Consider the following 15,774-nt stretch of genomic DNA (forward strand, 5'->3'; position numbering starts at 1 on the left):
TGTTAATTTAACATCTCTATTACATGATGCCTCCATGACCAAGTTAAGCAGATGAGACTGAGGCTATGTAGAAGAAAAGATGTTCACTTTGCCGAATATGTAGCTTGACAGAGTTCTCCATGTGTGTCCTGGTGTTCTCATGTTTCCTTACCTCCTCATCCCTCACTCCCTACCCTGGTGTTCTCATGTTTCCTTACCTCCTCATCCCTCACTCCCTTAACTGTCCATGCCGGATCTGTCCCCGTTGTTTTAAAAAGCTAAATACGTTATGACTACAATAACACGTGTATTCACGTTAATGTTTTACTTTGATGTATTCTTATTCTTTCAGCTGAAACCCCAGCGATGTGAAACGGACTTTTGGGCAAATAAATAAAAATATATATAAATATAATTCTAAGCCTTAAGGGAGTTTCCTTCCATAACTTAAAATCACCCACACCAAACATTAAAGTAGCCGGAGACTGTGAGACACGACTCAAGAAGCCGACACACGTCGGTGAATGTGTGATGAGAGAACATTTACACATTTATTTTCTATTTACTCCCAAGTCTGTTTCGCACCACGAAGGCTACAGCTGAAAGAATGGCTCAAATATTGTCATACACGCCATAAGTGTCACAGATCTGCCACTTCTATCTAGTTGTTTCCACCTCTCACTCACCTAATCAGTTCATTCAGTGCACAAATCTGTTAATTTACTATTTCACACAGTCTGAGATTTATTGCCAGCTGTCTTTTTTTTGCATTTGTCAGTTTAAACTGTGTGTTTATGTAATATTCATTAACGGTCCACGTACCGAGCTCTGATTGGTCAGTGTGTATTTGAAGAAAAGGAATTAAATCACACGTTGCTGAGGGAGCAGAAGGGCAGAAAACGGTCAGAAGGCAATTCATTGGTGATATTTTGTCTTCAATAAATAAATGTTGGAAAACAATCACTTGAGTCGTCTCGTTCCATGACCCACAACTGTTACATATGGACCAGATGGAAGGTAACTGAAGATAGGAGTAATGATATGCTATTTTATTAGTTTAAGGGCTTTTATTTGGTTACCCACCAAGTTGCAGCGTAACCGGATGTTCCTCGTAGAACCTGTCTGAATGGTCTTTTATCTGTTCACCTTTTTTTCTGCATGTTTTTCCTCTGACTCATCTCGCGAGTCAAAACCACACCCATTAATGCATTGCTGGTGGAATCCAGGGAACTGCCATTACATGTGAGGAGAACTGAGTCAGCACTATCACACTGGATTAGTATTCAGGGTGGACTTAAGGGAAATACAGCATCGACTGTGCTGTACAATGTTGGGAGTACTCGACATTCTCTGGTAAAAGCTTTGGATGGGAAGTTAACAGGAAAGTGAAACAGTTCAAATTGGATACCATAAAAGTTCAAAGTTCAAAGTTCAAAGTTCACTTTATTGTCAAAGTTTCCACATGTGTTATGCATACAGAAAATTCGAAATGCCGTTTCTCGCAGTCCCACAGTGTAATATAGACATGAACATATAACATATAATAGAATAAAATAGAATAAAGTTAAGAACATAAGGGCCTAGATAAAGGATTAACAAGTAGCAGCAGAGAATAAAAAGTGACTGGTGCTGGATGAGGGAAGGGTGTGTGAGGGGGGTATTTGTTCGTAGCAGCAGAGAATAAAAAATGAAAATAAATAAATAGAAAAAGTGACTGGTGCTGGATGAGGGAAGGGGTGTGAGGGGGAGTAGATGTCCTGGTATGTTCCATTTGAGGCAGTGGGGAAAGGTGGGTGAGGGGGAGGGTAGAGAGGTCAGGGGAGAGATGGCAGGGGGGGAGAGAGGGGGAGCGAGAGGAGAGAGGGAGGGAGAGAGTTCAGCATCCTGACCGCCTGGTGGAAGAAGCTGTTCCTCAGCCGGGTAGAGCTCGAACGGAGACTGCGGAACCTTCTCCCTGAAGGCAGGAGGCTGAAGAGGCTGTTGGAGGGGTGGGTGGGGTCACCCGCAATGCCGAGTGCTTTGCGGGTGAGGCGGGTGTTGTAAATGTCCTGTAGTGTAGGGAGTGAGACTCCGATGATCCTCTGGGCAGAGTTCACAATGCGCTGCAGGCTCTTGCGGTTGGAGGCGGTGCAGCTTCCGAACCACAGCGTGATGCAGCTGCTGAGGATGCTCTCAGTGGCGCCTCGGTAGAATGAGAGCATGATGGGGGGGGGGACCTACAACATAGTCCAGCAGTTATTAGCAGCAACATTGCTCCATGGATATTTCCACAACCCAAAGTAAATCTAGATATATTAGAAAAGAGAAGAGAATGGACTGAGCGGAATGTAAACATCGGATACTTGGTTCAAGATTTACTGAATAAAAGCTATTCTAATTCTATAAATATTATTTCAGATGGATCTAAACACTCAGATAATAATCATGTAGGAGTGGGCATATACATTCCAGAATTCAACAAAGGAATTGTTAAAAGCACTTCAAACAGGTTATCAGTGCACACAGCCGAACTGACCGCAGTCATCATCAGTCTTCAGTGGGTGGAGGAGGTCAAACCAATGAAAGGAGTTTTGTGTTCACATTCTGCAGCTGCAATACAAAGTATACAATCCGGTCAAACAGTACGAGGGGATCTTTTAACTGAAGTGTATACGTCATTACTGAACTCACAACATTTAGGAATAGATGCACATCTCTGTTGGGCACCGGCTCATGTTGGAATAGAGGGAAATGAGGTTGCAGATAAACCTGATAAAAGAGCGTCAAACTAAAATTATATTTTAGAAATTTGTTTTGGGAGGTCAGAAGCAAAATCAGTAATACAGCACGGAATTATTACATCTTGGCAGGAAATTTGGAATAATGACAATAAGGGTAGAAATTACAACAAAATTCAGACGTCAGTCAGAGTGAGAAGTGATGGAAGTAAAAGTAGAAAAGAAGATGTTACTTTCAGATTAAGGTTTGGACATACAGGACTCAATGACACATCATGAAAAAGACAGAGTGGGATACATGTGAGATATGCAACTGTAAAGAAACTGTTGAACATGTGCTGATAGAGTGGAGGAAGTTCAGGGTGGAAAGAGAGACTGAAGAACATAATGGTAGACACAGGAAGGGAGTGGAGCATCAAAGGACTGTTAGAGATAGAGGATAAACAAATTCAGCTTAAAGGGGCTTTATTTAATATTTTGAATGGAACGGGTTCAATATACAGAAGATAACTTCTATATGAAGTTTATTTTTATTTTTATTTTTTAATTTTATTTATAAATAACATTATTATTGTGTTTAAATGATAACTGTCATAAAGTCATGATGTTACACACTCCGGTCCAGTAGGTGGCGCCTTAAACGTTGGTCTGTAGTCCGCCATTAAAGTGAAAGAAGAAGAAGGAGAAGCAGAAGAAGAAGAAGCAGAAGAAGAAGAAAGAGGCGAGGAAGACGAAACGAAGAGGACTCATATCATGGTAGCCTATAAAGCTATTGAAGTAGCTTAGCATGCTACTGGAAACAAACGGACGGGACGGAAGTGACCAACACAGCGCTAGTCAGAGCTTAATGAGAGTAAACGGTGTTTTTAACGGAGTTCCTCTGGAGGGAAACTTTCTGTGGTTTAGTGAAAATGTCTAAACTAGAAATGCTGAGATATTTCGTCAACCAGCGACTAACTGCGGCTGATGAAGAGATATTTGGTATGCTTGAAAGAACGATAGCAGAGTACGAGGAGGAACTCTCTCGTTCAAAAGAGGAGAATAAGCGACAGCGGAAACTTCTGGACGCTGTTTTCAACCCGGAAGTCCGGATACAAAGAGCACGTGGGTTCACTTTATTTATTCTCTCAGTTCTCAAACACTGTTCATGCTCCGGCTGATACCCTTTAATGTAGTTTGGAGTGAGACTCTGTTGCAATGAATCTTTTTCTTCTTCTCCTGATTTCATATTTGCAAACGTGTCGCTTTTCGGCGAAGTAAGCCGTTTTGAATCAAAATATATCAAGTGTAGACCCGTAGAGTTTTTATTTGGGGGGGGGGGTCAACCGGCCAACCAGCGTTTCTTAGATTGGGGTGAGACAAGGAGAAAATGTGATGTTGTTTATCTTCGCAATAAAACATATTTGATAGATTTGCTATTTGATGCGACGTGTAGAGTCTTGGCCAATCAGCGTTAAGATGTCTACACAGTCTTCATTTCCCTCTGTTAAAGTTTAAGTTCCATTACAGTTCAGACTTGCTGGGTTAAGTTGACGTCCACTGCATGCGGAACTTTGTCGACGGTTAGCGCTCATCATTATTGTTGAGAATAAAACTCAGGTGAACAGACTGATGTCGAGGCGTTTAGCTCAATTCAAGCAATAAGGTTTATTTGTAACAGAAGTATTATGTCCAGCAGTTAAACGTGCACGGATCTAGAAAAGTTCACTCTGTAGGAGCGAATGAAAAGCTAAAAGGCGCTTAGACAGAGTGCGCGAGCGGTGAATAGGTTCTTCGGATGGAAGCCTATTGGTTGAATACAAAGTAGGAGGCGGATCTGTTTCTATCTTACAGACAGCCGGTTGGAGCACTGGGCATCTCCGCCCACACTGGCTCACGTCCGGATCCCGCCTTCTCTGGAACGTCAGTGTGTGTGAAATGTTGATGTAACAGCATATTGTTATGTTCGGCCGACGAGATAAGCTAGGCACAAGATATGCAAGGGCGCCTCTTTCTATCTCTAAGATGGAGCAGGCAGTTGAAACTAGTTCTCTGTAAGACTATGTGACATTTAACTGGGGCAAAGGCTATCCTTCAGAGTTCTAGTACTTTCCACTTTGTTCAGGCGAGCGCTAGAGTGCCCCGCCTGGAGTTTTTGACCTTCGTGCACTAGAACTCGCGTATAAGCTGTGTTTAACATTGAATGAATGTATATTTTATTTACGAGGACATTTAGGAGGAAAAAACGTGTTTTAAATACATTAATAAGGCAGGGTATGCTAACTGCAGCCTCTGCTCCAATGAGATGAAGTACAGCAACAAGGGCTCACATGCCCTCTCATCACACTACCAGACACTGTTCACTGTAATGACCACAGCAAGTGTACCTCCGGTCCCAATAGTCTCACCGCAGTTGTTCCCAAAGGCCCTGAAGTAATGAGTGTTAAGGAGCCTGTACGTCATCATTTAAAAAACTCTTATGAGTTTGCAGGCATGCTGATTTGTTCTCTCAGCCTCTAGATGACAGGACATATTTCAACTTAAAGTACAAGTTTGTTCACACCACATGGATTTGGCAGCTTAAAATGGTTCATATGGTCATGGTCACATAAGTTGATTACATTATTGTATTATCTGGTTCTATTGATACTCTGGAAGTGTATGTACAGGAGACTGTTTGCACAATTCTAAAATGTCTTTGTAACACCTGTGTGTGTGTGTGTGTGTGTGTGTGTGTTTACTGTTTTCCTGCAGACGTCCAGCAGCTGTTGTTGGTTAAAGAAGAGGTTCCCTCTGAGCAGCAGGAGTGCAGCTCCAGTCTGGACCAGGAGGACCCAGAGCCCCCACACATTAAAGAAGAACAGGACGACCCAGAGGCCCCACACATTAAAGAGGAACAGGAGTACCCAGAGGCCCCACACATTAAAGAGGAACAGGACGACCCAGAGGCCCCACACATTAAAGAGGAACAGGAGTACCCAGAGCCCCCACACATTAAAGAGCAGGAGGACCCAGAGCCCCCACACATTAAAGAACAGGAGGACCCAGAGCCCCCACACATTAAAGAACAGGACGACCCAGAGGCCCCACACATTAAAGAGGAACAGGAGTACCCAGAGCCCCCACACATTAAAGAGCAGGAGGACCCAGAGCCCCCACACATTAAAGAACAGGAGGACCCAGAGCCCCCACACATTAAAGAACAGGAGGACCCAGAGCCCCCACACATTAAAGAACAGCAGGAGGACCCAGAGCCCCCACACATTAAAGAGGAACAGGAGGACCCAGAGCCCCCACACATTAAAGAACAGCAGGAGGACCCAGAGCCCCCACACATTAAAGAAGAACAGGAGGACCCAGAGCCCCCACACATTAAAGAAGAACAGGAGGACCCAGAGCCCCCACACATTAAAGAGGAACAGGAGGACCCAGAGCCCCCACACATTAAAGAACAGCAGGAGGACCCAGAGCCCCCACACATTAAAGAGGAACAGGAGGACCCAGAGCCCCCACACATTAAAGAAGAACAGGAGGACCCAGAGCCCCCACACATTAAAGAAGAACAGGAGGACCCAGAGCCCCCACACATTAAAGAAGAACAGGAGGAACTCTGCACCAGTCAGGAAGGAGAGCAGCTTCAAGGTCTGGAGGAGGCTGATGTCAAGTTCTCATTCACTCCTGTGAAGAGTGAAGATGAAGATGAGGAAGCTCAGTCCTCACAGCTTCATCAAAGACAAACTGAACAGATGAAAACAGATGCTGATGGAGAAGACTGTAGAGGACCAGAACCAGACAGGAACTTGGATCCAGATAGACATCCAGTACCAGATACTGATGAAAAGACTGGATACTCTTTTGACAGTGGTGATTGGAAGAAGACCAGAGAACCTCAGTCAGGTTTAAACTATTTGAAACCTGATGAAGTCAGTGATTCAAGATGTAGTGCTGGTGAGGAACTCTTTAGCTGCTCTGAGTGTGAGAAAACATTTGGCAAGAGGGGAGCTCTGAATAGACACATGAGAACCCACACAGGAGAAAAACCTTTCAGCTGCTCAGTCTGTAAGAAATCATTTACGCAGGGTTCACATTTACAGAGACACATGACAACCCACACAGGAGAAAAACCTTTCAGCTGCTCAGTCTGTAAGAAATCATTTAACGATTGTTCAACTTTACAAACACACATGAGAACCCACACAGGAGAAAAACCTTTCAGCTGCTCAGTATGTAAGAAATCATTTAGCCGTCGTTCATCTTTAAAATCACACATGAGAATCCACACAGGAGAAAAACCTTTCAGCTGCTCAGTCTGTAAGAAATCATTTAACGATTATTCAACTTTACGGAGACACAAGAGAACCCACACAGGAGAAAAACCTTTCAGCTGCTCAGTCTGTAAGAAATCATATCACTGTCGTTCAACTTTACAAACACACATGAGAACCCACACAGGAGAAAAACCTTTCAGCTGCTCAGTCTGTAAGAAATCATTTAACCGGGTTGCAAATTTAAAAACACACATGACAACCCACACAGGAGAAAAACCTCTCAGCTGCTCAGTCTGTAAGAAATCATTTAACTATCGGTCACGTTTACAAACACACATGAGAACCCACACGGGAGAAAAACCTTTCAGCTGCTCAGTCTGTAAGAAATCATTTCACTGTCGTTCAACTTCACAGAAACACATGAGAACCCACACAGGAGAAAAACCTTTCAGCTGCTCAGTTTGCGGTAATAGATTTGTGCGCAACAGAGAACTAAAGGCACACATGAATACCCACACAGGAAACGATCCCCTTTAGCTGTTCTGGTTGCAGTAAAGTTTCGTTCGTGATAAAAGCTTTCAGCACGAGTCACTGCTGAAGTTACGCATGATTAACCGCGGTTCAACTCCACTGATTTCAATATTTCAATACAAAAAGTTATGCACTGAATGAGCGCCAACTGTACAGTTTGAAATAGTTTTGATTGTATTGATTGATTTGATGGTAATGTAAGTTTAAGACGATGGTTTTACCTGCATCTGTGCACAGTATATTGTATTTAAATGATTTCATCAATAAAATTATAAATGTTTGTTTCACTGGTTCATACCGTTTTACATCGCACACTTTGTTCGTCAGGATTAAATCCATCAGTGACTGGAGTGTGACTCAATAGTTCTTTATCTTACTTGGCAGTTCGCACTCTTTGCTGCTGCCATTACTGGTATAAAATTGTCATCTTGTCTGACACAAACTCATAAAAAGGTCCTTAGAAAAAGCGATCTACACATTCTTTGACCAACAGCATCCTGATCTCGATCTATAGTTGCTTCCAGTTGATTAACAGGCCGACACATTCCTGAATGTGTTCACAACTTGTCGATACTTTTTTAGATTGCCGGTGGCTTTTCTTGATCGTACCGTCATCTTATCCTAATCATTGTGCTCCCCAGGCCTCTTGTTCATGTGTATGAGCACTTATAACAGCTCAACTTCAGGGAACCATGAAACAGGCCCCACCTTTGACTTTATCACACAGCGCCAACACAATATATCGGGATTGGTGCAGCAGCAAAGGGGTTGGACCTGATCACACCTGGCCCTCATTCCTTTGCTTCCATTTTCTGTGAAGCACTCTTTAACATTTTGTGTTACATCATGCTGTTTGGAAAATAGTAAAAATAGTGCGGAATGAAAGAAATCTAGAGAGATTAAAACAATAAATAAAATGTCAGTGAATCAAAAGACATCAAGCTAAGTGATGCAGATCAATCAAAGAAAAACAACTCGCTTTTTCACGAGGGAAAAGACAATAGCTCAATCATAGAGTTGGAAATATGTCTAATAGTAAATACACATTTTATGTCACTCTCACATGGAGCCATCTAAAAAATACATATTACAGGGAGGAACGGAGACAGAGCTCCACTATGACTCCGTCCTCCTCAGTGAACTCATAGAAGGGAACCTCCAGCTTTAGGAGCAGCTCCCTTTCTTGTCCTTCCTGAAGCATCGTAGTGGGAGCCATGGCACGGACAGTAGTAGCCTCCGAAGTCTCCGGCGTTGGCGATGGGCACACAACCCAGATGGGTGCACACACCGAGGACGGTGACCCAGCGGGGGTTAATCACTCTATCCTTGTCATGCTGGGGGTCACGGGGCTCCTCTGCTGCGATTTCCTTCTCTGTGCGGTGATGGACAAACGGGGGCTTTCCTCTCCACTTGAAGGTCATGTTATGATTGCATAAGAAAAATCACTGTCACACTATGTATGTATTAAATGTATAAATCTGATCCACAGTATGTGCCATCGACTTGATGATGTCATGAAGCTGTGTTGTGAGTTATCTGCCAATCAGCAAATCCAGACCACAGTGAAAAGCTCAGGGAAGGGAGCAGCAGCAGCAGTGGGCAGCCTGGCCTTCGCTGGAGGGTTAGTCGGGGGACCTCTTGGTATCACTGTCGGTAAGTGGGAATAAATGCATGCAACAGTTTCTCCCACTGGTGTGTGTTTGTGTGTGCGATCACAATTCCACAAGTTTGAAAGCCTCTTACCCTGTAGGCGGTGCTGTCGGAGGCTTTCTGGGCTGCTGGTTGACCGGTGGACAGTTCAAACCGCTGCCTCAGATCATAATGGAGCTCAGTCCTCAGCAGCAGCAGCAGCTTTATGGTGGTCTTCTGGCCGTGCTGGGAGACATTCAGTGGACAGATTTGGCTCAGCTAACTGCTCTAGTGATGGGCAACGCCACCCTGAAGCAGCAGCTGGCGGCGACCCTTCTCGGGTACATCTCCAAGGAGCTCCAGGCGCAGGTGCACTATGTGGATTCGTGTCTGTGCCACCAATATGCACTTATCCAGGTCCTGCAGACACAGACTGTGTCCACAGGCCTGGCGATATTCTCACATCTGCTGACCTCTTGTGGAATAATGCAGCAGTTCTGTAGAGTAGGAGGAGGAGCTTCAGGCAGGCATGTGCGTTCATTTGTAATGATTCACTCGCCACTCCTCTCTCCTGTTCCTCAGGCTTCGATTTCCTGGATACCAAAAACAGTTTAGTGGATTTCTTTCATGTAATCTTTGTGCCACAATATCTCTGTTCAGGAGACAATCATGGTCCGTTTTTCAGGAGCTGACGGTTTCCTTTAATGAAGCTGCTCACCTTCTTGACTTCCAGGAGTGACGGTCCCATCTGTGTTTGACTGGTAACACTCTCAACCTGGACGGACACCAGAGCAGTGCGGTAAGTATTACAGCTCTACTGCAAATACGTCATCACTTGTCTCAGGAAATACAAAAAAAACATCTTTATTAGAATTTTTCATTTTCTTTGTTAAAAATTTTCCAGAATCCACATTTTTCCAATGTTTGAATTATTATACAACTTTAACACAATGTTATTGTACATTCAGTCTTTTTTTAAATGTGTTCCAAGCTATGAATCAAAGATAGTGCATCTATTAAAGATGAATAATTCGTTTTGCAAAAAAAGTGAACTTAACATTATGTATATGTGTCCCTTAATCTTTGCAGACAGGATTTATCTTTCTGCTTTTTAGCTTTTTGAACAGTTCCACTTGGTTTATTGTCTTCAGGGCTGGTACAATGATATATATTTATGGAACCACAATGACAATCATTTTAATATGCAAAGGTTATGCAGTCAGTTAATTGACTGTTAAATGCCCACCATACCACATCACTTTAAGAGTTTACTCTTTGAGACCCAACAGAATCCTGGTGTGGTGTATTCACTGTATTGAGAGTTGATTGTTGGACTCTCAAAAGATGGTTGAGCGCTTTGTTCCAAGAGCAGATGTATTCAGTGAAAGCACTTCCTGCGGTATTTGATTGTAAGATAAACATGCAGGCATTCTGCCTCCTGTGACTTCTATTTGTTCTGCATTGTAATGAGTTAAGAGCTGAAACACTATATCAGGCTCCTGCCAACAGAAATACCATAATGTGTCTGCAGGGGGTGCCAGAGCTCAGTTATTTTGTACTGGTTGCCAGTTAAAAAGACTTAATTAATATATTGTTTCATGCACTAATGATATTTATTATTCCTGTTAAGTGATGTGTAATGTTGAATCTTGACAATTCTGTACCACCAATAATGGTAATAACGACGAGTCAAAATATGGAGAAACACATACACTGTATGTCACAGTGTTTCCTGCAGTCATAATGTCCCTACAATGCTATTTCAGACTGAAGAAGAATCAAGTGTGACACAGTGAACATTACAACACAGAGAACCTTCTCTTTTGTCTTTAGGTTATCTTTTTAACCAAAATAGAATCTTAAAATACTTCGTCATTTGTGTCAAACGGCTGCTAATGGCTGCCTGAAAAGACAAATCAGAGCTGGGATTAATTCAAAACCGGAACGGAGAAGCAGAAATCAGAACTAGAAATGTGACACTTTTCTTGAATCTCATTTCTCGTCCTCACAGTCACACTCCTGACTCTCCTCTCTACACCTGCAGGTTTTCACGGGTCTTCCTGTCTCCTTCACAGCCTATAAAATGTGGCTCGTGGTCGCTTCTGTCCCGCTGCTCCCCGCCATCATCATGGCGTCCGCTCGTTATGGTGTCAAAGTTGCCTCGCTGTGCCATCGAGCTCTGGCCTGGACGCTGAGGCTGCTGCGAGGGAGAGTGTGCGTGAGGAGCACCCACGCCTTTGTGTTCTCCGGATGCACCCACGGCAAAGCCGACAGCGTCCTGGAGACCTTCGACCTGTACGCCGACACACACTCGTCCCTCTGCATCAGCCCACAGACCGGTCAGTATGCAGAAGCACTTTAGTGCATTCAGTTACAAGGAACTGTCTTCATGAAATCAGGGAAGAGGATTTTATGTGAAAATCTCACTTTACGTGAAATGAACACCGTGGTTTTTGTATTTCACTCACTTAATTCTCTTTGAATAATATTTTACATCTAACTGCGTATCTATCAGCCATAAGTTCCTCACATCATATTAACAAGACACCACTTAAGTTTTTACTACAACTGTATTTGACCTATTTGATTGAAAATATTAGCTTTGTGTTTGGAAATCCATGTCCACAGTGTAACGAACATTCTCTACGTTGACATAAAAGACTGAGTGTCAGATCAATGATCAGTCACAGATATGTCATGTCAAGGAATCAGCATCACCTGTGGTCTCTCCCAGGTGAAGCACTGGATGAAGCGGTGAGGCGCGTCCGTCCCTCCCGGGTGTTGGAGCTCGGGATGCACTGTGGCTACAGTTCTGTCCGCATGCTGCGTCTGCTGCCCTCTGCTGGCAGACTGGTCACAGTGGAGCTGGACCCACTCACAGCTGAGCTAGGGGAGGAAATCATACTGGTGGCTGGCTTCAAACACTCCCAGGTACGCCCAGGGAAGGCTGCACTTACATAGAAGATACATGAGCAAGCATTCTATTTCCTTGAAAGGAAAGCTACATTCAACAGAAGGATTCTAACCCCTCTTCAGTTCCAGGTGTTGACATCCAGCTCAGCGGAGGCCATCCCGTCTTTGCATTCATTTCTTCAGCTCAATCAAGGGACCAGCGAGGGGCTCAATCTGGTGCTGATGGACCATGACCCCGAGCAGTACCTCCCAGACCTGCTGGCTCTGGAGAAAGAGCAGCTCCTCTGCCCCTCTGGCTGCTCCGTCCTCCTGATCTACCGGAACCAAAGAGACGGAGATCGCAGAGAAGTCCTGGGTCACATCGGAGCGAGGCCCGACCGCTACAGCGTCAAGTCAGAGCTTCAGTGTGTGACGGAGATCTTCTACCAAAGGAAAAGCACAAGTTGAGAAGTGAGAACAAAGTCTAAAGATGTCGGTGTGTGCTTTCAGGTTTTGCTGAATAAATTATGTTCAACAAAACTGTTTTTTCCTTCCATAAATTGTTCAGTGATATGTATGTATTACAACATAAAGCTGTATTCATTCTCTATATTTCTCATAATTTAAAATATCAGATTTACAGCCAAAAAGGAAAGCTTAATATTACTACGTATGTTTCATTTTTTTCGGTTGCCTCATCATATATGGCCCCCAAAGGACAAAGTAGATCAGATGATCCTTTTAGTTCCACAGCGGGGACATTTTCAGTGTTACAGCAGCAATAACAAGAAACCTCAATAATAAAACAACAATATGTTGTAAATAAGTAAACCGTTAAAAGCTAAATACAATAATAAGTAAGACTGAACCACTCAATACACATTATTGCATATGAGGTATTGATATTGCAGAGTGCACACACACACACCCACACCCACACACACACACACACACAGAAAATACTTCGTCCTTTTCTTTGTAATATTCACAAACAACAAAGCTGCTCACACAATCAGCTCTCCTCACAACAAAGGAAACAAAGAAGACATGACTAGATGTAGAGCACAGAGACACCACTTGATGGCGATCTCTGCTTTTTAAAGGAAGAGGAACTCAGGCCTTGATTTAACAAAACACGCCTTTAAAGGGAGATGCCACCCATTTTAAAAGCGTACATGTTATCCCTGCAGGACACATCAGTTGTAAACTCTCAGGAAACGACACCTTTGAATATGTGACGTCAACACATATCTGATTCATTCCTGACGAGGACGATGATCCACATCAGACTTGTTTTGATGCACCCTCCCTCTGGTGCATGTTGAGATGTTTATTTGTCAGACCCCAATGTCAATGTTTACAATTCAAAACAAAACATCATTCAACAAATTGCTCCCAGTGGTTTTATTCCCCCTCTTTCTGTTTTTCTAACAGCATGCGGTGGAAGATGCGGAGCTGCAGCATGCTCATCACTGTTGTCCTGTGGGTAGAACTCAGATGGAGTGTCATGAAAGTGCCTCTAATGACACTGCCGAGCCTTTCAAAGCAGCAGGAAGGCCATTACGTGGTTTAGAGACAATTTAGTGCAGCATTTAAATGAATAATATTGGTGCAAAAACACAATTTAATTAAATGCAATATTTCTAAGAGCCCAAGGGGTGGGTTTCGACTCGAGGTGATAATTGTTACACAACAGCGCAATGAAAGTAAAATGATAGAAACTTAGAGAGCTCGCTGCAGTTAAAGAGACACAGGTAGAAAGAGGAGAGTCAGGGGACCTGGTGTAAATTGTCAGCTACTATGAATTAGGGATGGAGATGAGGTAAGACATGGTCAGAGATGAGGGCCAGTTAAACTGTTCACTGTGAACGTCTCCACGGAGGAACACGGGTAATGGAGCTGGGTGAGTTTGACGAGCTGCATGAATACTTTATAATCTCGTGCGTGGATCATGATTCGCACACAGCAGGAGAAGCGGCGATTCTATTTGCTGAACATAGAAAATGAAACAGGAAAGTGTTGCTGTCTGCTCCCCAGCCGGTAATACGACTTCCGTTATTGAGATCTGCAGAAGCATAAACAACCAACTGATTAGTATACGCCGTCTCATCATCAGCCTCAGAATGTAACAGCTTTAATTCCAAATTAGGACGCGTAACATTTGGCGTAAAGGTGACGCCCACGCTGAGGAAGTGATTTCCTGCATGAAAGTCAAAGTACTGAATATTATTCGCGCTAATTAGCAATCTGGAGCATTTTGCTTCGAAAATAGCAGCATTCAGGATGGGTTCAGTTTTTTCATTCACTAAAAGGAGTTTTGCAATTTGGGTTTTGTAATGAAAGAACTCGTGTCTTGATGACAACAAAGATTCAAGACTTTGGATTTTTCTGGCACAGCTTGTTGTCTCTGTCAATATTTACTCCAAGTTTCTGAATCAGCATATGCATACACCAGTTTTGAATTATGCATTGATATTCCCATGTAATAAAGAAAAACAACATGGTCCAAATTTCACTCAACTTTTCTTTCTTTTTCCCCGAATCCAATTTGCACAAGTGAAAATAAAAGCAGTAACACTTTTTGGTTTGCATGATTTACACTCATCCCTTGCCCATCGATCCCCCACCATCGATCCCCCACATATGTTTATGTGCATCTATATATCTGTTTAGAAGTTTGTATTTGGTTTACCTCTCATGTTATTTCTCATGCTCACTGGTGGTCTCAAGGTGGGTGGTTGGGGGCAAAACTGTCCTCTAGGGCCCCTTACCTAGATAAAACGTGACGAAGTGCCCTCTACGTTGCCTTTCCAGTGGAGAAAACATGACGTGTCCTCTACGTTGCCTTTCCAGTGGAGAAAACATGACGTGTCCTCTACGTTGCCCTTCCAGTGGAGAAAACGTGAGGAAATGCTCTCTAATTTGCTGTTCCAGTGGAGAAAACATGATGAAGTGCCCTCTATGTTGCCTTTCCAGTGGAGAAAACATGATGACGTGCCCTCTACGTTGCCTTTCCAGTGGAGAAAACATGATGAAGTGCCCTCTATGTTGCCTTTCCAGTGGAGAAAACATGATGACGTGCCCTCTACGTTGCCTTTCCAGTGGAGAAAACATGATGAAGTGTCCTCTACGTTGCCTTTCCAGTGGAGAAAACATGATGAAGTGTCCTCTACGTTGCCTTTCCAGTGGAGAAAACATGATGAAGTGCCCTCTACGTTACCCTTCCAGTGGAGAAAACGTGAGGAAGTGCCCTCTACGTTGCCCTTCCAGTGGAGAAAACGTGAGGAAGTGCCCTCTACGTTGCCCTTCCAGTGGAGAAAACGTGAGGAAGTGCCCTCTACGTTACCCTTCCAGTGGAGAAAACGTGAGGAAGTGCCCTCTACGTTGCCCTTCCAGTGGAGAAAACGTGAGGAAGTGCCCTCTTGGGTGGCCTTAAAATGAAGAAAACATGATGCCATAGGCTGCCACACATGCTAACATGCATGCTGGTGCCCCACTGCGTGCAGCTGGTGGTTTTTGAAAATTATTTTCCACCCCTGCCCCTCAGACAGCCTGAGATTGCCACTGCTCACATGTTGATGTTTACATATTTGTCTGTATTTGCCTTCAACAAAGCGCAACACACTAAGAGATGAATTTTGGATACTGGCAGGCATTTCGGAGACACTATCAGAATTACAATAATTCTAGCAGTATGCAGCATGTCCCAAAATAGCCAGTGTGTGGATGTAATTACACAAAGTAGACCAACCGTAATGATTGCTCTGCAGCTTCCACTG

General features: G+C 43.6%; 3 protein-coding genes across 3 annotated transcripts; all 3 read left to right on the forward strand.

Annotated features, from left to right (window-relative positions):
* Positions 1-3,435: 3,435 nt before the first annotated feature.
* Positions 3,436-7,614, forward strand: LOC306777920 (uncharacterized protein). The gene is made up of 2 exons (XM_079269226.1): positions 3,436-3,800; positions 5,430-7,614. The coding sequence occupies exons 1-2, from the start codon at positions 3,608-3,610 to the stop codon at positions 7,478-7,480; spliced, it is 2,244 nt and encodes a 747-aa protein (XP_079125352.1). The 5' UTR covers positions 3,436-3,607; the 3' UTR covers positions 7,481-7,614.
* Positions 7,615-8,964: 1,350 nt separating this feature from the next.
* On the forward strand, positions 8,965-9,842 carry LOC306777921 (protein C19orf12 homolog; the record flags this gene model as incomplete). The annotated part of the gene is made up of 3 exons (XM_079269227.1): positions 8,965-9,127; positions 9,225-9,630; positions 9,764-9,842. 3 exons carry the CDS (start codon positions 8,965-8,967, stop codon positions 9,840-9,842), a joined length of 648 nt encoding a protein of 215 aa, XP_079125353.1.
* Positions 9,711-12,463, forward strand: LOC306777922 (transmembrane O-methyltransferase homolog; the record flags this gene model as incomplete). The annotated part of the gene is made up of 4 exons (XM_079269228.1): positions 9,711-9,902; positions 11,179-11,442; positions 11,838-12,034; positions 12,140-12,463. The coding sequence occupies exons 2-4, from the start codon at positions 11,187-11,189 to the stop codon at positions 12,461-12,463; spliced, it is 777 nt and encodes a 258-aa protein (XP_079125354.1). The 5' UTR covers positions 9,711-9,902; positions 11,179-11,186.
* Positions 12,464-15,774: the final 3,311 nt, after the last annotated feature.

Source organism: Melanostigma gelatinosum (assembly GCF_949748355.1).
Source record: "Melanostigma gelatinosum genome assembly, chromosome: 5".
Lineage (NCBI taxonomy): Eukaryota > Metazoa > Chordata > Actinopteri > Perciformes > Zoarcidae > Melanostigma > Melanostigma gelatinosum.